The sequence below is a fragment of the Brienomyrus brachyistius genome, chromosome 21 (assembly GCF_023856365.1).
Source record: "Brienomyrus brachyistius isolate T26 chromosome 21, BBRACH_0.4, whole genome shotgun sequence".
In the NCBI taxonomy this organism is placed as follows: domain Eukaryota; kingdom Metazoa; phylum Chordata; class Actinopteri; order Osteoglossiformes; family Mormyridae; genus Brienomyrus; species Brienomyrus brachyistius.
Genome location: NC_064553.1, coordinates 12,051,872 through 12,075,647, shown reverse-complemented (window position 1 = coordinate 12,075,647; position 23,776 = coordinate 12,051,872). Strand labels below are relative to the sequence as shown.

Sequence of the window (23,776 nt, the reverse complement as noted above, 5' to 3'; positions counted from 1 at the left end):
AATGCATGGGCCACCGAACGTATCTGAATTTGGGGGGGCATGGGGGGGGGGGGGGCTTAAAGTCCACTATACACACCGAGGTTTATGGATTTATGCATACAAACCGAACGATGAATTTTGGGTACCATTACACCCCTAGTGTGTATGAATACAGCAGCTTGTGTACAGTACCAAGCACACTGTCCTACAAAGGCGAAGCACAGTAACTACGCTGAAACTGAAACAGAACAGGGCTTCATAATTTTCTGACTGTCCACCCCTAGCTGTAGTAGGTAGGTGAATGATACAGAACCTTGATTTTGGTCACAACTCAGCTTTGATAAAAGATGCAGATACTGTGTTTCGCGTTTGTGGGGCAGTGCAGTATATTTGTATCAGATAGTCATTGCAATCTCTGTGCATGTCATTGTCAGCAGGTCCTTCCGGGTGAAAGGTTAGAGTTCATCCTTGTTGGCGGCAGACCCCGGTGGAACGTTCTCACTGTCCATGGTGCCGTGGGCTGGCGGGTGCGGCCGGTGCTTCCGCTGGGCATACTGGCGGTCCCAGTCGGTGCTGACTCCTTCATCGTCCCAGATGGTGGAGGTCTCGGTGTCGCTGAGGTAGCCTGGCTCGCCCGTGTAGTGGGTGGGGAACAGGAGCAGCGGCTCCGCAGAGAACGCACGCAGGTTCCGCGCGCTGAAGTGCTGCAGGTACTCCTGACTGCGGTGGCAGAGCAGGAGGGAGTCACACGCAGACACATAGACACTCTGACATTCTCACATCATCCCTGTTACATAGTCCTTAATACAGGGGTGCCATAAAGGGGGGAAGTCAAGATGATTCCAAAGACCCCTGAGTGACAACGGCCTTAAAAAACACGTTGGATTGGTCTGGGTTGAGGGTGTAAGATGATGCACCTTCATGGGGCCCAAAATCTCTGCCTTCATATACTCACACTAACTTTAACTCACATGACAACGTATACAGACAAACAGACCCAGAAATCCCTAAATCCCATAAGAATCTATCTCTGTTTCCATCACATAATCTGTCTGTATGACTCACATTCTCCTTGTCCTCTCTCTCTCTCTCTCTCTCTCTCTCTCGGTCCCCTCATACATTTATCTGCTTCCCCTGGTTGTGTGCCACTCACTTGGGGTGCTTGTTGAACATGACGGGCAGATACTCGTCCACAGGCAGCATCTTGCTGAGCGGCTGGGCCTGCAGTAGCTTCCTGGCCCCCTGCAGCGAGAGGGCATAGCCCAGAGTCCAGTAGGAGTAGTCTGCCTCCACCAGGTTCACTACACCCTCTACAGGCTTCTCAGGGTACTGCACCTGCAGCCTCTTGCGACCCACATAACTGGGAGAGAAGGGGTGGGAAAGGAGAGTGAATGGTGGGATGCTGGATACGTTTCTGAGTGCTTAGAGGTATGTCTCCCCCCAGGTCCTTACATCAGGTCCCAGTTGAGCTTCACGCGGTTAACATCTCTCATGATATCTCCCAGCCTGCTCTTGAACCGGGGCTCAAATCTCACATCGTCCTCCAGCACCAACACCTGCTTGAGCCCTCGTTCCACGACCTGTGGGTGATTTCAGAATCAGAAGTAAACAAGCATAAAGACTAAAAAAGAATGGACCCCAATGAACATGGCGAAATGGAGATATGATGAGATTCTGGAACTTCTGTCAGTAATGCTGTAAACAAAACATTGCATTTTACGTAGCGTACTTTTTGAGTCACTGTGGGCTCTACTCAATCGCCACCCTTCCTCTAAACTAACTGGAATATTTCTAAAAGAGGTCAACATGTCTGACACGGATGATCTCCAGATGTCCAGGCCACGTGTGTAAAAGGGCAACTCCAGAAAATGTCCGGACCTGATTCCCCAGACAATGTCCGGAGCTCATATTCGAGTGTTTCTCCCTAGGTGTTCCTCCACCTGCACATGATTGAGTTTCACTGTTACCTGTGTCCAGATGTAGTGGTGACTGAGGAAGCAGCCAATCTCCCCACGGGTCAACGTCCGGCCTGAGTATGGGTCCTTGTAACTTGGGAGCATCTCGATTCCAAGGGCCCACAGCTGGGAGGAGTTCAGGGTCCTGTCAGGAAGATGACCATGCAAGGATGAGGTCACAGCGGTCTGGGGGGAGGTCACCTCGGTGGATGGGGGGTGCTGGAGGGGGGGGGGGGACCATACTTTCCGTCCACCGCCTCAGTAATGGTGGCCTCAATGCCCAGCACAGCCAGCGTCCTCAACATCCTCTGCCGGCGCTCAGCACGGCGTTTAAGATTGATGAGGAAGATCTCAAAGAGTTAGAGAGGGAGGACCAATCAGGTCACATGACAGTAATTACCCCATCCGCGGTACAAGAAGCGGAAACCTATATTATTTATGACCTGACTCACTTTCCTATTAGATTCAAATTATCTCTAGAAAATTATAAATCTTAATTGCTGTGATGGTTTAGTTTCAAGCGTAAAATTCAGTAAAAAGTCCCCAAACTCTGCCAAGCTGAACTTCCTCAATTTTAAAATAGTACAGTCATCCATCAACTTAAGTCCTATCGAGTAAAGTCCAATCGCACTTAAATCCATGCTCCTATGACGACCATGATAAAAATGTAAGGAGAGATGCCTAAGGCAGACGTAGTAGACATCAGGGGACATGTATCAATATACGTGTGGCTGGTATATTTGATCTCTCCCCTATAATGATCGATATACGTCCAGACTGACTTATGTTCTCACTTCCGGAACGTAACCCGGACATAAGTCGATGGATACCTGTATTTACTATAAAATAATTCTGATCACATTTCTACAAGCAAATATGATTCAGATTTAGGACACCGGACTGCGTTGATCTTTTGATGGGAAAACGAGGAATGTTGTCATAGTTACTTGATCAAAGCTCATCCTGTCCGGGGGTTTTTCGGGAATGTGCAGGTAATGTGATGGCTCCAAGGAGTGGTGGACTGAGGAGACAGATTTAGTAATTGTCTATTTACATAATTCTTAATATTTACATATTTAAAACAAAATCATTTATAGTCATGCACAGCTGTTTTCTGACTCTCCATAAGACACAAGTGATTCCAGATGATCAAAACTAAAAACACAATAATAAAATAAAATAAAAGAATGATATTATTATTACTTTTACTCACATATGTTTTTACCATTTATATGCTTAGATATGTAATCATTTGGGCAAAACACCTTGCTAAGAGTGTAACAGCGATTCTTCATTAAACAGCGATCTGTTTGGCACGGCACCCCCTGCTGGCCTTAACAGGCACAGCCAGACGTCGGTGCAGGTTATTTTCAGCAGACTTCGGCTGCTGTCCTTAACAGTGAAGAGGGTAAACCTTCGTTGAGGGGCAATGTGAATTTTCTCAGTGGCCTGTGAAGGACTGTTCTGTACAGAGGTTGCATTGTACTAGGGGAGGCACAGTGGGAGTCAGGCATATAAAACAGGCTGGGGGTAGGCTAGGAAAACAGAAAGTTTATGAACAACGAACTGAGAAAGTCGGACAACAGATCCTATATTCGCATTTCACATTTCCTGGTTTTTGCTGCTAATAGTAAGGATAGAGTGTGATGGTTTATAGTATAGGAGTACTGTTAATGACAACAGTAGCATGAAGGAGTTACTCATTCGTGACCGCAGTAGCAGTGAGTAATAGTAAGGTAACAGTAAGAGTAATGATGACTGCAGTATGAAAGAGTTACTCACTCACGGTCTCAGTAACAGTCAGTAATAACAGTAATGTTATGGTAAGAGTAATGTTCACAGTAGCACGGAGGGGTTTCTCACTCATGGCCTCAGGAACAGTGAGTAATAGTAAGGTAACAATAAGAGTAATGATGACTGCAGTATGAAAGAGTTACTCACTCACGGTCTCAGTAACAGTCAGTAATAACAGTAATGTTATGGTAAGAGTAATGTTCACAGTAGCACGGAGGGGTTTCTCACGCATGGCCTCAGGAACAGTGAGTAATAGTAAGGTAACAGTAAGAGTAATGATGACTGCAGTATGAAAGAGTTACTCACTCACGGTCTCAGTACCAGTCAGTAATAACAGTAATGTTATGGTAAGAGTAATGTTCACAGTAACACGGAGGGGTTTCTCACGCATGGCCTCAGGAACAGTGAGTAATAGTAAGAGCAATGCTGACAGTTGCACGAAGGAGCTGTGACACTCACTCATGGCCTCGGCGATGGTGTGGGCGCAGTTCTCCTCCTCCTCCTCCAGCGTCTGCTGGGGCTTCAGAGGCACGGGCAGAAAGCCGTAATGCTCCCTGTTACACACGTGCATCTGCACCCCTGTAAGCACACGTGTCAGGTCGGCACCGGCACCATTACACGGGCGCCTGCACTGACTTGCGTGCACGTGGGCCGTGCATGTGTGTGTCCGGGTGTCCCGCTGATTGTGCTCCCCCTGTTTTCCTCTACCTCCCGCCAGCCACGCACCATTAACATCAGCAGAAATGTTCAAAGAGGTCCTGCAGATCCCTCATATGGAATCACTTATGCCAGCATCCCCTACCCTCCTCTATAAAGGACCGTGGAGTTTCTGCACACGGACATGGAGATGCCTTCCCATAATACCTGTTGTTTCACACCATACTTAGCTATAAGGTCAAATATGACCATTATTCCACCATTCTGTGTACAACGTCTGTGTTAATCACTTTCTATTCAGGATGATCTTCTGAACATAATAGTAATATGTGTATTTGCTCTGTATTCTGCTGTATGGTTTGATGGGACACTGAGAACCATCCCACTCCCCCCCCCGGGATATGGTGTGTGAGGCTCCGATTTTTCAACCAAACCCAGAGACCCGTGATGCTGTACTATAATTCACACCAGTAGTTTGACCTACTGGTTTCATTCTATGCAGCAGTGGAATCTCAGACCTGCCTGCTGCGCGGAGAAGGCGAAGGCCATGATGTCGTCGAAGGCCCAGCTGTAGCTGGCGTGGGGCGGGTGGAAGGCCAGGGCGCGGCTGGCGGGGCGGCGCAGGTCCAGCAGGAAGGTGGAGTGCACCATGGGAACCGGGAAGCAGCCGGAGCGCTTCCACTGGCGGATGGGGACGTAGTCTGCAGTGCGATTGTAGTAGCCCTGGGAAAGGAGGGAGTGAAAGAAAGTGTTTAGCTGGTTACTTTGCTGGGGCAGTGTGTGACTCTGCGGGCTTTGAGTCCCCGCCTCAGCTGAACAGTCGCATCTTTACTGGCTCTTGAGCAAGGCCTGCAAAAGTTCAGGTCCAAAAAGTACAAATCCAGACCAAGGTTTTGTTTCACCCAACCAGTTGAGCATAAAGAGTCACAGTCACAGAGTACCCAACTGGATTTGTACTCTCTGGACCTGAACTTTCCACCTCTGCACTGGACTCATGGCTAACCCTGTGCCTGGACCCCAAACTTATGCCTCAAAGCAGAGAAGCATTCCAATGTGCAAATAAAGGATCGTTCATTTATTCCATGGTTTATACAGTGAGGCAGGAGACGTAACATGAGTAGATGACGAAGACGATGTCACATGACACAGTCTACCTGTGAGGTCATGCCGCACCAGAAGTTGGAGTAGAGGGTGTGAGACTCCAGCATGGGGGCCACCAGCGTCAGGTTCTCTGCCATCAGCAGCGTCAGGAGCTGCGTGTTTGTCAGCAGGTTGTCAGTGTCTGAAAACTGGGACACGGGAAACGTCTCATTCTGGCAAACTGAAAATCTGCAACCTTACTGGTAACCAGTCAGCATGGATCACTCTTCGTGATGCCTCTGGATTTTGACCTAATCAAAAAAGTTCCTCACTGCAAGCTCCTATTGTCCCAATTATAGTTTTACAATTCCTCAAATACATCGAAATATTATAATAGTTAGGAAATTATTATGGAAACATTACTCTGGTGTGGACCCTCACCAGGATGTAATCGGCCCAGTGTTCCCTCGCGGCCTTCAGGGCCGCCTGTCTCAGCTTCATCACATGAGTGAACCGGGATGGGGGCCAGTGCTTGGGCCCCAACTCCTCCGCGTACAACCTGCAGTTCATTAGAAGTTTGGCATTTTAGTTTCCTGCCTCCAAGTGCCACTATGGGAGACTGAGTCTTGCCAGCATTGCAAAGATTAGGATTGAACTTGATGGTGCCCCCTGCTGGTCTGGAGAACTTACTGCGGCTCCTCCCGGGGTCTCCATTCGATGTAGTGATACAGTTCCTGGACCCTCTTTAGCCAATCCTTCAGCATAGCTGTGGTGTTGTCCAAACTGTGATCAGCTGCTACCCTGCAACACAGTGCACAGCCCTGAGATACTCAGCTCTTGGAAGCATACCATTACAGCTTCCTAACAAGGCCTGAAAAATGTTATTTTTCCATTTTTGTGATTTTCGCGTGGAAGCCTAATGAACCGTGATCCATTCAGCTATCACTCTCCACCTGGGAAAAGACTTCATTCATTTGTCCATTGGGACAGAGAACCATCAGGCTGAAGTGGAAATTGTTTTGATTATTCAACTTGCAGCTAAAACTGCATATTTATAGCTAGTTATGCAACCTGTCAATTAAGAATCCTGGACATTTTGGTTGAAGAAAGACCAGAGTATAGGTTAGAAAAGCTGCATTAATTTAACCCATCAATCCATTTTCCAAACCTCTTACCCTACTGGGTCGCGGGGGGTTTAATTTAACCATTAATACCTATATTCACTGGGATTTCTGCATTTTCTTGTATAAATATTTTCTCATTTTTCCCTTTCTTTTTGGATTAGCTACCATAAGATTAGTCAGTGCTACAGTATCGAATAATTTCATGCAGACTTACATTTAATACTTGCCAGGTGTTAACTAAGAGTACTTTGACAGAAAATTAATGGATGGATGGATGGATGGATGGATGGATGGATGGAAGTTAATGTTAGAAAGCTCTGTAAGTGGATAGATATGTACTTAAATAAGGATTCATGAGCAAGTTGGTTACATATTATCTACACGAGCTGAAGTGCCGGTGAGTAAAACTGTTGCCTCACATCTCCAGCGTCTGTGGTTCAGATCCTGCCTCCAGCCCCCTGTGTGTGCTATTTGCATGTTCTCCTTGTGTTTTAAATGAATTTTCTCCAAAAAGGTGAACTGATGTCTCTATATTGCTCTTTGTGTGTGTGTGTGTGTGTGTGTGTGTTTGTGTGTGTGTGTGTGAGCAACCACTGCATCGTAGGACATACTACAGGCTCTCCACAACTGGTATTTACGATTGATGAATGAGCCATTTATTAAATACCAATGTGCTCACATTTCAAATAATATTCCAGTTTTTGTTCTCATTTGGCATAGTTCTCTCACCAGTTTTTGATCTAAATGTTTATAGAAATGGAGAAATAAGCCAGCATGTTGGCATTCCGCAGTTCAGTGAATTGTAAGGCTGAAATGCAATTTACGGATGCTAGCACAGAACTGGACGTGCTCAAGGACTTTATAAGCTTATCTGAGCAAAGGAGACAGCAGCACCCCAGCATGCATTGAGTCCAGAAGAATGTGCATGCCTGCGTGCATGCATGCATGCATGCTCATGCCTGTGTATGTCGTTGTGTGCATGTATGCTTTTGCGTGACTGTGTGTCAGCATTCTCAACGCAGGCCCAGCCCTGTCTATAATCCATATAATAACTCCAGGCCACATAATTTCCACTCCACTGAATGAATAAACCTGCATTACAAGCCTCCATTCCCTCACCCGTTTGCACTTTGACCTCTGTATGTGTGTATCCCTGCATCTACGTGTGGATATCAACGTGTAATATGAGGACTATTGTGGAGCGTGTGATTGTTCTGTGTGACAGTGGTGTGTGTGTGATAATGAGGCTGTAGGAGATGTGGGTGTACAATAAATGTGTCACAAACGATGCCAGACAGGATTATGGTGTCTCCCCCCCCCCCAAATCCACCTTAAGCTCTTGGCCTCTATATACTTTCTCTGTCACCTCTTTGAAGTTTGAAACAACTTATTATGTCATTATTTCAGCACCAGAGGCGATGCCTCACTTCCTACCCACATCTGGATGCCACATGTATGGACCCATGTGTGGACATTGACTCGAAAATCCCACCTCCGCTTATGGACCTCCCTACCTCCCATCCTTGCCTGCAGTTCTGGGCAAAAATCCTTCTGCTCATTGGTCACATGGTAGAAATGCCTATTGACCATTGGTCATGTGTGGAAGTGGTAGAAAAGTGTCCAGTTATAGGAGTGGTGGATTTTGGGATAAATCTTGATCCCATGTCAATAGTCTATTAACAGTATTTACCTTTCCTTCACTGACACTGTAGATGAATTGCTGGTGTGCAAGGTCCCGTCCCTATTATTGCATACAGTTTTTTGATTCAGGACAATAGCACTGAAGGAATTTTGTTATGAATAGTTATATCGAGCAGCATGTAACACTGATGTGATGCTGGCTGCTCTTGCTATGAAACACATCATTGCTTCACTGACAAATTTGGCTGGTTTTCATAGACACTTTTCTCAGGCTGTTTTGGGCACGGCAGGACTCCAACAGCACAAGCGATCATGAGTCAACAAAGAAATAAAGATTAGACCGTTTACTAAGAAAGTTAAGAGAATGAAGGGCATTATAGAGTTTGCATCAAAAACAAATATTATGCGTAAAATAAACCGATGAAAATCAGACACAGCCTCTAGGGCGATTTTAAAACCTACTTTACCTTATATGTCAGAGAGATGGCTGCCAGATTTTAGAGGTGAAAATTCCCATAATACACCAGCTACGCATGAATAATGTGACCTGCTGATGGAGATTTCCATAATGCTCAGCTAAAATATGGCAACCCAGCTCACTGCCCCCTGTTTTGTAACCCCCTGCAGCAAGCTCACAAATCCTGCCCATGAGAGCGGAGGTTCACTACTGAGGCAGAGCTGCACGGAACCCCGCTGGCAACCCTTGTGCCAGTATTCTGACTCTAATCAAACACACACACACAAGAGGTCATAATGAGATGCAGATTCACCAGGCAGTGCCAGTATGCAGAAGGGACTATGTGCTCTTATCTTCATTCAGTTGCATGGTTGGACTCCTTCAGCTCAGGATGAACAACGTTACAATTCAGCACCAAAAGAAAACCCCTCCACCATAGGGGTAATACAGTACCGGGCAATCAGCCTAACAATCAGCTAACCTCAGACAGACCGAAGGTGGAGACAGGAACACACTAGGGTTCCACACAAAATTTAGCATGAGTCCTGGCACTACGTAGGACTGGACCCCGCACTCCCAAATAACATTAAACACATCTAGGAATGGACAATTTGCAAATCCTTTGAATACTATTCCAAATCCTACGTGAGATGCAGCCACCCATTCCTGATTAATGCATAGGTTATCCCTGACAAACATCAGCTAACCCTCCCTTGCCGTTCTAACACTCCCCATCCCCACAACCCCCTCACTTCTCCCCCACTCCCAGTATACAACTTTTTCACAGTAGAGTGAGAATTCAATTCAGCCACTTGGATTTGCTTTTCACACTGACCCGACTGCAACGAAAAGGTGAGGAACACTTTCCACAGACCTTGTTTCTCTCATCATTAGCCGCTTACATCTTAAATCCATTCAACTTGCCCAACTGCGTATACAGAAGAGGCTGGACAGTAAGCCATCAGCCAATACTAAGAAGCACTCGGCGTAAGGCAGTAAACATCCTGAACAAGATGTCAGTTTATTGCAGGGCACACTGAATATACAGTATTGAACATTTCAGGTCCAGATGCTACAAATCCAGACCAAGATTTTGTTTCAACCAACCAGTTGAGAACTCTGTGACTATGACTCTTTATGCTCAACTGGTCAGTAGAAACAAAATCTTGGTCTGGATTTGTAGCATCTGGACCTGAAATGCCCAACACTGTGAATATGACTCAGATACTTAGAAATAAAGAACATAATAGCATAGAGCTCCTTAGATTTCAGCTTAGACTTAGCAGGCTACTTGCATATTAGTGCATTGAAAAGCCCAACAAATGGGTTCAACAACTGAGGCAGAGCATCTAAGAGCAGCTTATGATTCCAGAGTTGCAGATTCACACAAAAAAGCAGAAGAAAACGAAATCACAAGCTTGTCTGCACAAAGTGCGTAGCTCCCCTGTAAAAAGTACAACCACTCCCTCGGCTCTGTTGGTTGCAGGTATTTCTTCAGGTTTCGCATTTGTTAATTTCCTTACACTATTTTACAATAATATCCTAACTTGAAAAACAATTTATGCGAACGGCCACCTGACGCCTCGTACACATGTGAATTGACCACGTTGTATATGCGCGCTGACAGTTTGCGCACAAACTCTAATTGATCTTATAGCACGTCAGGAAGAATAAAAATGTATTAAACGCTGTTGATGTACAATACGTTAAGAAAGAAACTGCGATTAGTGATGCAATTTAGTTTAGTGAAGTCTGTGAAATTAGTCCTCTCACCAGAGAGCGATCCTGTCCTTGGGATAGTCCAGTCTCTCGATGCAGCCCAGATAGTAGGGGAGGCTATGTGCTGCGTTACGAGCCAGAACAGCGATCATAATTGTCGGCATAAGCAGAGGAGACTCGGTATGAACGGGTTCCTTTCCAGGAGTAACCAGCTCAGCGTGCCATCCCGGCACCAGAGCCACCAGAATCGCAACCAGTAGCCCAACTCTCGCAGCATCTCCCAGCATAATTCCTAGCGAAATATCGCTACTCCTCCCAGTGATCCGCCGAGACCGCGTTAGTGAGGGCTGAGTGAACCCTTCAGTGACAGCCGGCACGCTAAGTAAAGGGAGGGGAAACAGTATACATCCATGTATGATTGACTTGAATCATAGATCGCCCCAGATCAGGTTTGTTCACATATGCTGAATATGAACACCAACTTGCAGTAGTATGCATCAATATATTTTGTGTTGCACGTGATAGTACAGCTGACTGTTCTGCGTTTAAACTTGGTGATCTTTGTGCTTTTACCCTGGTAGTATTTATATAGTTGCCCCAAGATTCGAGTTATTTGGGCACCCGTTCAGATATAGTTTAAAAGGGTGATGTTTGTATTTTATAAATAGACTCAATTTAATTTCAGAACACAGAGCACGTTTGCATACGTAAACGCAACATGCATGGTAGTATCAGTCACCTTCCCTTGTTACATGGATTTAAGCGTTACTGGGGAAACAGTGCTGAGTGATGGACTACATTGAAGTTATATTACATTTTCACACACATTTTGCATGCAGCCTGCTCAAAAGTGTGTTTCCGCCCGGTTTCGAACCGGGGACCTTTCGCGTGTGAGGCGAACGTGATAACCACTACACTACGGAAACTACGATACTGACAACCTATGTTTCATTCAGAGCAGGGGTCTCTCATACCTAGCTGTTTGTAGTGTATTTATACTGATTTTGCGAAAACGTATTTTAAATGAATGAAATGCTATTTATCCTGTTAGCTTAAATATAAGAAATTCTAGGGGCACTCGTTCTTAGTTACTTATGTGATTACAAATTAATTGTAAGGGTCTCTTGGGGATTGTAACGTCACTTTATATTATACTTTGTAACAATTGTAAAGCTATCTTTTTGTACTTTATATTGTACTTTGGTACTAAAAGCCGAGTCTTCTTGATGCTTGAACCGTGATCGTTCCGGTAACCATGCCCTTCGTCGCTACTACTATTAAGCTAAAAATTAGGTCTACTATTATGACATTTATTGTTAAACGATCACTTAACTTCCTTTAGTGATGCCTCGTTTTATTTCAGAACTACACTTTTTACTACATAATGTCAATTTGAACTATATAAAATCAACTACACTAAAGACACGAGAGATACATGCAAACTGAGTGAGTGGTTGTTGCAGCCGGAACGTCCGCACGGCAGCACTGTGTGCCACCCGGACCTTATTGACTACGGTAATGAACTTGGTTTCACGTGTTGGGGTAGATCGGATTCTTATTTGTAGTGTATTTACTTATTGTGTTTTAATAAAAGAGAAAACAGCAAGCAGGAGCACTTGAATTATGACAGATACAACGAAAGCTGAAGATGATGAGCGACCTCTCCCTGCCAATTGGATCTTACAGCACCCAAAGGTGTCTTGCTGATTATACTAAGAATGTTTCGTGGTGCAGATATATGAACAGAACAGCTTACAATCACACCTGTTTTACAGTATCAAGAAATGATGAATTTGGAGATTGGAGACGAGAGTCAAGTTTACGCGGCATTCTTAGTTTACCTTGATCTTCTAGAAGGTGAGTGTTAACATTCTTTGAGCCTTACCTCTGGATTGAAATTTTAAACTGGTTTTTAGGTTTTGAATAATGTAACATACTTGGATAAGTTGGGTTCGTGAGAGACATGCGCGTTTGTAATAAAGGCAAAATATGCTATATTTTTTTATTGATCGCTACGATATATGAATAGTTTCTTTTCCCTTTTGAACGTGAAAATATGAAATGTTACATTAGGAGAACTGCTTCATCTGCCTGCTTCCGAAGTAGGTGCGGCAGTGTAAACTTTGGCAGTCTTTCATAACCTTTCCTAACCTGTGCTGAGCAGTCCGTCAGTGGCAGGACGTGTGTAGCAGAGGCAGTCCTCAGTTGCAGCTGGTGCTGCTGGAGGGCCGGGAGAAGGAGGGGGACCCGCTGCAGGTCGTCCTCCCGATGCCCGCGCACAGGACTCTCAGCCACAGATGGTAAATTCAGGACTGGGGCATCTTTGGGTGTTGAAATGTGGGACAAAAAAAACTACAACTGCTCCATTATATATAACAGTTTAAGAATATCAAAATTTAATAATAATTCTGGCGGTTGGGGCTTCCTCACCATGGCTAGAGGGTGTTGGTAAAATCGGGGGCAGTTGTGGTGGTGAAACTTCTTGCTCACATATTTTACTGTATCGGGGATCTACAAACTTCCTGGACATCGCACATCATTCCCAGGTGTCAGGGAGCTGCTGTCAGTTAGTAGCAGACTTTCGGAAGCATTTGTATGTCTACACATAGCCTTTAGACTGCTTTACATTTTTATCTTGTCTGATGCTCTTCTATTCGGGGGCTCTTTTCATATTTTACCCCTCTACTGAGCTAAATGCCATAGCAGTCTGGGTTAATTACCTTACTCCAGTGTTTCCCAATCCGGTCAGTCAGTCCGTATTTTTGCTCCCTCCTGCTCCTTAACAGATCGGGAGCTTGGAGGGAGCAAAAACATGGACTGTCTGTGGGTCCCTGAGGACCGGATTGGGAAACACTGCCTTACTCCAGTGTGATGCAGCCACCCGTTCCTGAGCCTTGAGCAGGATGCCGTCATCATTCTGCATCCTTAGCCACTACTGTGTCTCTCTCACTCTGTCTTTCGGTTTTCCGTCCTCCCCAGGGTGCGCTCAGTGCTGAATGGTGGTGACTCCATGCTCTTGTGTGCCGTGGCCTCAGATTCCAGCTTGGTATACCAGAGGTTATGTGAGGGCCTCTTGACTCCGGACCCCCCCATGGACATCCAGGACCAGGGTCGGCGCCAGCATCGCAAGCGCAGGCTGCGCTGAGGGCCACAGGCTGCACCATCACCACTGGCCTGTTTTTTTAATATAATTAATGACCATCTGTGGTCTATCTTGGTTGTAGTGATGCTGTCCGTACAGAAGGGGGCAGTAACAACCTGGCACTGAGATGTCATGTTAGGCTCAGGGCAGAGAAAGGACAGGTAAACATGACAGATATGGCAGCGAGTAGGATTAACACGACATGGAGCTGATGCCTGTCCCGACAGTCACATGATCAAGGTCACAAGTTCAAACAGTGTTTTTTTATTTTCATAAAAAAGGGGGGAAATTCAGTAAAAAAAAAAAAAAAAACAGATTAAAGTATAAAGGCAGTAAGAGGCTGGGACTGTGTCTCTGCTGGACTGCGTCTTGAACCCTGGGAGTGTGCTCCTGCGGGACAGGAAGAACTGAAGGTCAGCCTGGACCATCTGCCTCCCTCCGAGGGGGAACTGGCGGATGCTGATGCCACAGCGATAGGCGGGCGCTAGGGGCTGGGTTTCTGCATGTGTAATGGAATTCTGGGAAATGTGACTCAGTGCGTGAGGCGGGCTGTGTGTGACATCCCTGGAAGCCCCCTGCATGTGTAGATATTTGGTGCATCTCTGTATTAAAAAAACTGCTCATTACTGGTTGAATCGGTTTCACTTCGGATTTGGGCTTCTTTATTAACACTGTAAAAGCAGTTTAATACCTGTAAACAATGGCTTTCCAGGACTAGGATACAAAACCACTGGTTTAAGGATGTGGTTAGTGTGCTTGCCTGTGTCTGTGCCAAAGTACACAGACCAGGGTTTTGGAGGGAGGGAGGTCAGCCTGACCTTAATGTTCCGGGTCCCTTAAATACTCCTACAAGAAGCTGTGCAGTGTGAGAAATCATATGAGAGTGACAGATTTAAAAATAACGTAACCCTGAAAATAAAAACAAAGGAAATAAAAAATAGCTGCAAGATCCAGTGCCCCTGCTGATTTCTGTAAGAAGATCCAACTCCAACTCAAGTCTCTTTTGGGCTTTTAAGTCTTTTAAGGTGATGAGTCCACAATATCACAATGAGGGTGTGGGGCTTATTCATCAATCTGCTCGTTTTCTGGTGGGTGGGGTTCGCTAGGACGAAGTGGGGAGCTGCGTGGCTGCAGCCCCCATTATCCGGGGATTGTGGCTGATGGCATAGAGTCAGTATCTCCAGTCTGCCCATCTGTTCATACATCCCTTCCCTCCAACATCTGCCGATTTTCGCTCTGGGGTGGGTGCAGTCGTGCTGGCGGAAGCTGTGCTATGTCGCGTCCTCCTCGTCCTCAGAGCAGTAGTCTCGTCCCTGAGCAGAACAGAAACAGTTAGAGAGAAGAGCATTGATGAAAATCCAGCTGAAATATGTACGTATGGGATACAAGATGTATGTAATGTAACCACATGACTCTCCAAGATTTAGTGCCAGTGTAGATAAGTACCATGCAAAATACTCTGGGGAAAAAAGCATTCTACGCTTTAAAATACTAGTGACCATATTGCCTGGTCTACTCCGCGTGAGCCTAGGTCTTCGGTAATTCAGCAAAGATTGATAGTTGATAAGAATTGGTTACATTTCCCACCCGTCAGAGGTTGTCATTGTTGCGCAATTCCGTCTCACCTTCTCAATCTTCTCATCCAACATCCTGAAGAATTCCTGCTGGCTGTCCGACATGTTGATGCTGCGGATTGGGAAAATCGAACCGTGAGAATGTATGACGGAGATCAGGGTTTTCCCCATGAAGAGTACGCTGATGAAATATTTTTGGGAACTGTGACAGTTGGAAGGACCAGCCGGACTGATCACAACATAGATCCTGCCGTTTCAAGAGTTTGCATACATAGCTGTGTGGAAAAGTCAAAATTATGGTCAACCTGAGAAAATCCATGCATTTAAGATGCTATTCTGTGAGTTTTTTCCAACTCCCACATCTCTCTAATGAAGACTAATTTATTCGTCTTTGAATGAAAACCTTGTAAGGAACAAAAGAATCACTTCCGGCAGTGGTTTTGTGTCCGTTTTACGCAGAAGTGCTGAACAGTGCACACTCTAAGAGTGTCAAAACACAGTGTTAGACCTTCGCAGCATGTTAACATTGTTCTCATTTACAATCGTGCATGTGATGAGCAGAGAGAGTCCACACACACAGATGCACGCCGAATGGAGGTACTCACTTCGTCTTGGTGCCATTGACTGCTACCACCTCTCGCTGTTTGTCCCTGTGCGCCACTCCACACTTGTCCTGAATCAGAGAGTTTCAGTTTTTTGCATACCCTGCAATCATGCTTCATAGCTGCACCCACATGATCGAATGAATCTAATGGTGTTGTGGTCAGTGGTGGAGATAACTCACCAGGTTCTCATGGTTGCGTGCGTTCACTCTATCTTCCTGTCCAACCATGTACTTCACCTCCTCCACCCCTTTGGTCTTGTATTCATCTAGAGAGAATGAGAGAGCAGGATCCAAGAGAACAGAGTTGATATCCATTCACTCGGATTCCGTCTTCCTGTCCGTATTTTCTTCATCCCTCCTTTTCATTTGCAGGAGAGGCCGAGTGAATAAATCCAGGCCAGCAACAGATATGGGCTTATGCGGTCACCGTACTAAATATTCAGAAATTAAAAACATCAATTTTACCAAAATTTCAACCTCCTCTCCCACATTTGTAAAACAATCCCAAACCAACATTTCTGCTTGGAGATACTGGATAATCTGGCAGTCCAATCTAGATAAATGTGATGTCATATTTAACGTGTGTACATCTCATATTAATATTCTGGTAACGCTTTACTTGAGGTAACACAAATTACGCAGTAGTATACCCACTGTATTAATTCATCATAAGCCAAGGGTTCCCATATTCATCGTCAATTAGTCATGGATGCATTTTCCAAAAGCATGATTAACTATTTTAGCAACTTGCATATTACTGTAGTTGGTCACGATTAGTACTTGAGTAGTAACTGAGTAATTAAGTTATTGCATCCCCTCAATTAAAGTGCTACCAATATTCCTTCTGAATTTCAGTTAACTTTCTCTATTCAGCATTTAATCTATTTATTTATATGTATATAATATGGTTTGTCTTGCTTTGGCAATAAGGGTACATCTGTCCGAGCCATTTAATAGGCATTTCTGTAAAAGGTTAGTAAGATAAACGGGTTAAGGACAAGACAGAGAAAGTGAGAGATACTGTTAGAGAAATGGAGAGGTTGAGTTTGTGCTTTAGCCAAGCTAACACTCCTAACTGAGCATTCAATGGAAGCTCACCGAAGCCACACTTTGGGTCAAGTTGACTTTTCAACAGTCATATGTTCGCAATGTGCCGTTTGCCTCAATTGTACATCGCTTTCGGCAAAAGCGTCTGCTATATGAAAATAAATGTAAATGTAACAGGACTGTGAGGGTAAGCGGGTATATGCGTCAGTGACTGGCTTCAGGAATGTAAATACGGGGGGCGGAAAAAATAATGGAAACAGCACATGAGAAAGGGCTTTGAAGTCACTCAATCCCGATTACAAATGCAGCTATTAGGTGAGTCATGTTAGGTCGAATGCCAGTTAGCAGTCTGTTTCAGTTATAAAAGGGGGGTGACTATCAGCACTTTGATATGTGTTGTCAAAGAAACATAAGGCGACTACATGAGTTCCAAGGAGGCTAAATGTTTGGTGGCCCAACTGAAGGTGCACTGCTCAGAAAAACATGTCAACAGAAACAGTCTCAAAATTTATAGCGACATTTGCCAAACTTGGACAAACTGCATGGGGAAAGAGGAACCAGCGGTCGAAAGTCAATGCCAGAGATAGAAGGACACTTAACAGAACAGTTATGAAACACCACACAAGTACAAGCTCATAAATTACTGTACAGCTAAACCTAGTCACGGGAAGGACTGTACATCGTCAGCTTCACAAAGCTGAAATTTATGGCGATGGTTGGAAACCATTTGTATCCAAGGCCGAAGCGCAAAGACGTGTATGTTGCCCGAAGGACGTTTACACCATATTCCAAGATGGTAATGCTCCCATTCACGCAGCTGAAGAAATTCATGAATGCAAACACCTTCCGAGGCTTCTGCCAACTGAAGAGCACATTTCCAAAACACACTAAATCCAGTTTTTGCTGTTTTCAAGATGAGGCAGCTAATGACCTACAGTCAAGCTCCCTCATCGCATATCACAGTACTGGGAACCAAAACACACTCCATTTTTTGTTCGTTTTGAGATCAGTCTGCCGATTACCTATAAAGCCAGGCTTCCTCATCATTTGTTACAGTACTGGGAAGCAAAACTCACTTAGTTCAATGAAGAACTTTTGTTAAATTCCCAGAACTCAGCAAGGCCACAGAAATTCTCAAAAATGTATCCTGTGACTTGAGTGCCATTTGGAAATTTGCTCTTCAATTACCAGATCTAAACACCATTAAACCTTTGCAGAAGTCCCCCTGAGGATTTGTAGGCTTTTCTCTTGAACGGTTCCATGTCCTACCACAGTTCAGCACAATATTCCACAAAGGATTTTAGACGTTCTGCAGGTAACTAGCCCAACTCTTTATTAGCATCTTGATATTAACATATTGTTAGGGTGTTTGTTATTTTTTCCACCCCCCTGAATGTCCAGCTAAGCAGCCAGTAGCCAAAGCAATTACAGGAGGGGAAAAACATATTTACTGGCTTTATGAAACAATGGAACTTGGCCATGTTAAACGGCGTCGATAGGCTGGCCTTCTTTCCAGCGCAACCTCTGCCTTTCCTGCCATTGTGTGGGAGAGGGTGAGGGTAAAGGGTCAAAATAAACACACACCCATGCACACAGGCATGCACACTGGGCTTCACATGAGCACCACGCAGGGCGTAAGTGGTCCTGCCAGAGCCAAAAGCTTATTCTGTTACATCAATAAAAGCCCTTTTAGCGGAGTTGGCAGGAGAGTCACAGACAAAGTGATATGAGAGAGGACAGTGAGGACTGCTGTAATCCATGGTATCCAGGTCAATAGTGTAGATCTCTCCTTCCCCCATCTCTCTCTCTCTCTCTGTCCCTCCCTTCCTCCCTTCCTCAGTGTTTTCCATCATTTCAGGAGACAGCATCCTTTAGGTCTAACCACATACCCTTTGCTGCCTGGTCCAATTTCCCGCTCTTCGGGTACTAACTTTGGGCCTTAGCTAGCTGATGTGTCAGTCCTGCTGGGTCAGGTCTGTTTCTCCAGTGGTTCCCATTTCTACTCCCCATTCAGCCCTTTTGAGCTCTAAGCTGTGTACTCTCCTCCTCCTCTCTCTCTCATTCTCTCTCTCTCATTCTCTCTTTTCTTCTGGAAGGGCTGTTGGCTCTAATGTTGACTGAACACCCACAAGCCCTCAAGCTTGAAAGCCTCATGTAAGACGATTCCCAGGGTTCTGTTGGTTAGAACTGGTTCCGCACTCTCACTCTCAACAACATCCAACACCCCACAGAAACCAATCTACCGATTCATTCGTCAGTTACCACACATTCACCTCGACGTATCCCAACTCCATTGGCAGTTCATGTTAATCCCATAAAAATAAATATCTAAAAATAAATGAGAGAGAGAAACATGGCATCCACAACAGAACCCTGACGTTCCCTCTCCATTTGAAGAACAGCAGCACACTGTCTTCCCTTTGGGATAAAGACAGATGTTACAGCTGGGCAGCTGGTGTTCATCATCTGTTAATCTGTGCCACTATCCTATGCTGCCATTAATACCCCATCTTTGCTGTGATCTCCCAGCATGCTCCCTTTCCCCTCAGTTTGCCCCCACCAAACAGTCAAAACAGTTATCAACAGAACACTATCTGTCCTTCTGCTAAAAGAGAACACCCCCCCCACCCAACCAAACAATTCCCAGGAATAGTCACAGTCAGTTAGGCCTCTGATCCAGGATCAGTGATGAGTGTAACTTGTGCTGAAATTAATATCAATCTGACTTGGACTGGCAGCAGACAAAGAGCACATTCTAATTTCAAGAAAATGGGTTCAAATGAACAATATGAAAATACAAATTTATGCTGGATTTGTAACTATTTTAAAAGCGTCTTATCGATTACATTTCAGAGAGTTGTTTCCTTAAGCAGACTTAAAATGAATGAAATTAAATATTAATTAAAACGCCAAAATTGGGGTAACAGGGTGATTCAGGGATTGTAAACACTGTGTCCTCACACTCACAAACTGGATGGTGGGGCTCGCTTAGGTTTATTTTAGGCAAGACACTTAGGTGAATCAGTATCTCCAATTTGCTGGTGATGGAGAGGCACCCTGTCCAGCATGTTCCTCGTGTTTCCCTGCCTGTGTGCTCACACAGCAGCACACTGCATAAACTGTTATGAAAGCTGAGGGAATGGACAGATATTCTAAGTAAAATTACTTAGACAATCCTGAGTTTTGACTCATTAAATCATATAATTATATTGTAAATGAATTGGACAATGCATACGGCTTCTGAAACAGGATGTGGTTAACAGTTCTTGGAGTTAGAATGGCTCTTTATCAGATGCCGCAGAGGTCGGTTTGACAAAAGTTGCCTTTGATGCAAAACCAGACAGGCGGTCCGGCGAGTGACGGCGGGTCGCGCGCGGCTGGGCTCACCGCTCAGGAGGTCGCCATTGCTGTAGGCCTTGCCCCGGCCCTCCTCGTCGTTGGGCACAGCCGACACCTGCTTGGCTGAGGTGCAGCCCATCGCCTTACGCCCAGGCCCCGCCGGGGATCATTGCACTTTGGGGAAAGTGGAATGGAACAGAATGTCACGAGATGGACGGAAACACCAATGGATGGAGCAGAGAAGGGGGGGACACACAGACAGACAGAGACATGTTGGACGATGGGCGGTAAAGATGCCGTCCATCCACAGCTGGAACGGTGCAACACACAGGGAAGCCAACCCCCCCCCCCCCCCACCAAAACCAGGAGCCATATTGTCTCTCGCTAAGCAAAACGTTGCTGGTTTCAGGTATACAGCCCAGCAAGTCTGACAGTCTCAGAGTTTCCCCGACAAGTCTACACTGAGCCCCGGGATGATAGAAAAATTCCTTGAGCATAGTGAGTATGTTGGCAGAGAGGCATGTGTGTGTGTGTGTCTGTAAGCACGTCCCTGCTTGTTGCTGGGGGGGGGGGGGTGGGTAAATGCACCTTTTACGGGCTATAGCCTTCCCCAGAACCACTGGCTGTATGCTTTGCTCACCTAGGAAGCAACAACCACATTGCTGGTACTGGGAAGCAAGGGGGTGTAGCATCACACAGAACAGTATTCCAAACATGCTCAGGCAGCTAAAATAGATCCAGCAGAACTGGTTTCAATGGAAAGGGGACTGAAACTCATAGTGACAAACAGCACAGTACAGACGTAACCTGTGATGTAAACTGCCTCGGGGCCAACGCGATCGCAAACCGGGAGGGGGAATTTCAATGGATATTTTTGGGTCATCTGAATGCCGGGAAGGGAACGGCACAGCCCAGGGGGAAAACATCGGCACACGCAGCAATGACTGATGTCCGGGCCGGCCGAGCGGCGCTGCGTATGCTCTCCGGAGGTGGATTAGGTAAGCGTGCGTGCCGGTCTACTTCAGTGTGGGCTGGAGCCTGCGTGCTAGTGATGAAACGCACACCCACACCGACACGCACGCACCCAACCAACCACTCGTATTTACATATTCCACCATACCTGCCCCCTCCCATGTACACTAACGGGTAAACACATGCAAGACAAACACATGCCCGGCGTTACTGAGATCATCACACAGCAGACGCCCATGTTGCTGGCCCCAAACAGCCGTCCCCTGATCCAGGAGGGTCACACACACACATACAGGGACACCTGGAATAACATACTCCCCAGACTCCACCTGGCAGAGGCAGAGGGGCAGAGTCATTCATTTTCCCTGGCCCCATGAACCAAGCCTCACCTCAAGGCCAGCAGGGGATAGGGTCAAACCACACAGCACACAGTCTCATGGACAGACATAAACAAAGACACTTGACATAAGTGCCCTCTTCCTCCACCTTCTGCCAGGAATTCTCCCTCTACATCCCCTAGAAATCAATGGACTTCTACCATACATGTCATTAATACATTAAAATTTCATTCAGACCCCCAGCTGCTGCACCCAAAAGCACAATTCTAACATACAGTGACATAACTGCTATATTAACATGTCAAGTTACAATCTAAGTGAATTGGCAAGCGACAGCAGACCAAAGAAACATAAAACTCCATAACAGAAACTAAAGTTTTGTTCTCAAAAGGGAAACCATAAGATGGTACAGCCTTCAGACTCCGGTGGCGACGATCTGATCGCCGTCTATCCCCATCGGAATAAACGGCAGCGCGGCTCCGCGTCTCAGTCACGCACCTGGGTCAGGGAGCATCTCATAATAGACAGATGGGGTAACAGATAAATAGGTAAAGGCAGACGGTAACAAATAAGCGGGGGGAGGAGTCGAGGCTTTTTATTTTACGTGTACGATAGGGTCTCGGTTCTGCCAGGTTCGGATCTTTGACAGCTCGTTTTACAAATATATTTAACCTAACAACCAGACTAAGTAACGCATATTTAAAACTGTTTTTTCCCCAAATCCCTACGCTTAGAATACATAGTAACTGCATTAATTTATTGAACTAAAATTAACGCTCCTTGGACATAACCTAATATGGTACCAAACCGAGTTCTGAATATAGCGCCCCACGCTTGCCCAGACCGGACTTACACAAAGGGGCTGGAACACGGTGCCAGGACCCCGATTAGTCCGTCTGTTTAAAGGGGGGAAATGCTCACGGGATGGAAATTAATAAGCATAAACCACTGACTTACCCAAGCTGTCTATCCGATGTTGCAAAACATGGTCAGCTGCGGTGATCGATGAGCCGTAATGCTTGATGCAATACTGGCCCCAGTGTTTATTAACCTACACACCCGCACTGTTACAAAACTAACTTCCCCAACTTGTTAAGAGTGAAGCGCGTATCCAGGTCGGCGTTTCGATAGACGTGGTTCATGACCGGCCAGCTGCGGCCAGCTGTGCACCGTAGAAACAGCACAAAGCCTCCCTTTCTATGACAGAATGTCCCCTATACAGATCAATCTCAGCCAGCGGGATCGTAGGCGTACAAACATCACACGGAACTGCCATAACCAGCTACACACCCAACTAAGGCTTAAAATTAAAACATTTGCTCCCCCTTTCCCCCCACGTCCTACAGCGTTCAGATCCGCCGTTTCCAGAGCCGAAAGACGGGAAGGGAAAGGCACAAAATTAGCCACGACACAGGAAACAACAACAAAAGAAAATGCAACAAAAAGGGAAACATTAGCTAAGAAAACATTTGACTCGTTGAAATTTTCCTGCTAATAAAATATCTAAACTGCTTAAACGTTTAGTATACACGATGCACCTACAGGGAATTGATAGGCTGCTTCAGTACTTACCTTGCAGTGCCTTCAGTCGCTTACACACGGCTTTCTCTTATAAATTAGATGCTCTTCAAGCTGAGCGTCGGGCAGGAACTCGACTGCGCTTTAGGACCAAATAATTCCCAGGCATAAATAATCAAACCCTTTCCTCGCCGTCGATCCCAGTGTGCGCGTGGAAAATATAGACACTATCTAGACCATAACAGACGAATACAGAGCAGAGAATAGACGTGCTATATCGAAGCAATATCATGTATTATACAAAAACAAAAAACAAAAAAAAAACAAACATACAATAACATTTTTAATGCCACCCATCCATTCTCCAAGCTCTTATCCAGAGTAGGGTCGCGGGGGGATTTAGAGATTATTTTGAGCAGCTTATTGATCAATTTGTTTGTTATGCATTCGTAAGGAAAAGGGTTTACGCCTAGTAATGTTTGAGCACAATAAACTAAAAGGTAACTGATGAACAAAAATGTGCACGCAATTTAGATTTGTAAAACTCATATGTTCATTTAATTTACATATTTAACCAAAGCGAAGTGCGAGTGAGGCAGATAATACACCGCAACCACTTTCAGTGGAAAACGATAGCAAATAAACCAAAAATTAAGTTATTAAGTTTTCATATTAGAGACCACAAAGATGTAATATTAAGTACAAATAGGCATAGGGTAACGTTTGAAGGTGAGATGTGGAATGGGAAGTGGATTTAAGAAAAATTCAGCAGCATTTTGGAGAGGAATTCCATACTCTTAATTATCAAGCTTCTGATCAACATTTTCTGTACACAT

At 45.3% G+C, this 23,776-nt stretch overlaps 3 protein-coding genes and 1 non-coding gene across 6 annotated transcripts; 1 reads left to right on the top strand and 3 right to left on the bottom strand.

Moving 5' to 3' along the window:
* Positions 1-29: 29 nt before the first annotated feature.
* LOC125716526 (procollagen galactosyltransferase 2-like) lies at positions 30-10,656 on the bottom strand. Its single transcript, XM_048988934.1, has 12 exons — positions 10,461-10,656; positions 6,156-6,266; positions 5,907-6,024; positions 5,540-5,674; positions 4,904-5,108; positions 4,188-4,307; positions 2,882-2,955; positions 2,178-2,284; positions 1,947-2,079; positions 1,432-1,559; positions 1,133-1,339; positions 30-699 (listed from the first exon to the last, which is right to left on the bottom strand). Exons 1-12 carry the CDS (start codon positions 10,568-10,570, stop codon positions 435-437), a joined length of 1,713 nt encoding a protein of 570 aa, XP_048844891.1. The 5' UTR covers positions 10,571-10,656; the 3' UTR covers positions 30-434.
* Positions 10,657-11,259: 603 nt separating this feature from the next.
* Positions 11,260-11,332, bottom strand: trnav-cac (transfer RNA valine (anticodon CAC)). Its single transcript has one exon. It is a non-coding gene; the product is annotated as a tRNA-Val (tRNA).
* A 335-nt stretch (positions 11,333-11,667) lies between these two features.
* Positions 11,668-14,183, top strand: tsen15 (TSEN15 tRNA splicing endonuclease subunit). 2 transcript variants are annotated; one of them, XM_048989046.1, is made up of 5 exons: positions 11,668-11,921; positions 12,001-12,101; positions 12,182-12,263; positions 12,571-12,706; positions 13,386-14,183. In XM_048989046.1, the coding sequence occupies exons 2-5, from the start codon at positions 12,030-12,032 to the stop codon at positions 13,549-13,551; spliced, it is 456 nt and encodes a 151-aa protein (XP_048845003.1). In that variant the 5' UTR covers positions 11,668-11,921; positions 12,001-12,029; the 3' UTR covers positions 13,552-14,183. The 2 variants fall into 2 exon arrangements, with proteins under 2 accessions (XP_048845003.1, XP_048845000.1); XM_048989043.1 differs by lacking the exon at positions 11,668-11,921 and having other exon boundaries at positions 11,928-12,101.
* Positions 13,797-23,143, bottom strand: LOC125716578 (uncharacterized protein C1orf21 homolog). Of its 2 annotated transcripts, none has more exons than XM_048989048.1 (6): positions 22,995-23,143; positions 20,161-20,286; positions 15,907-15,992; positions 15,728-15,795; positions 15,174-15,234; positions 13,797-14,861 (listed from the first exon to the last, which is right to left on the bottom strand). In XM_048989048.1, the coding sequence occupies exons 2-6, from the start codon at positions 20,249-20,251 to the stop codon at positions 14,820-14,822; spliced, it is 348 nt and encodes a 115-aa protein (XP_048845005.1). In that variant the 5' UTR covers positions 20,252-20,286; positions 22,995-23,143; the 3' UTR covers positions 13,797-14,819. The 2 variants fall into 2 exon arrangements, with proteins under 2 accessions (XP_048845005.1, XP_048845006.1); XM_048989049.1 differs by lacking the exon at positions 22,995-23,143 and adding an exon at positions 22,380-22,983.
* Positions 23,144-23,776: the final 633 nt, after the last annotated feature.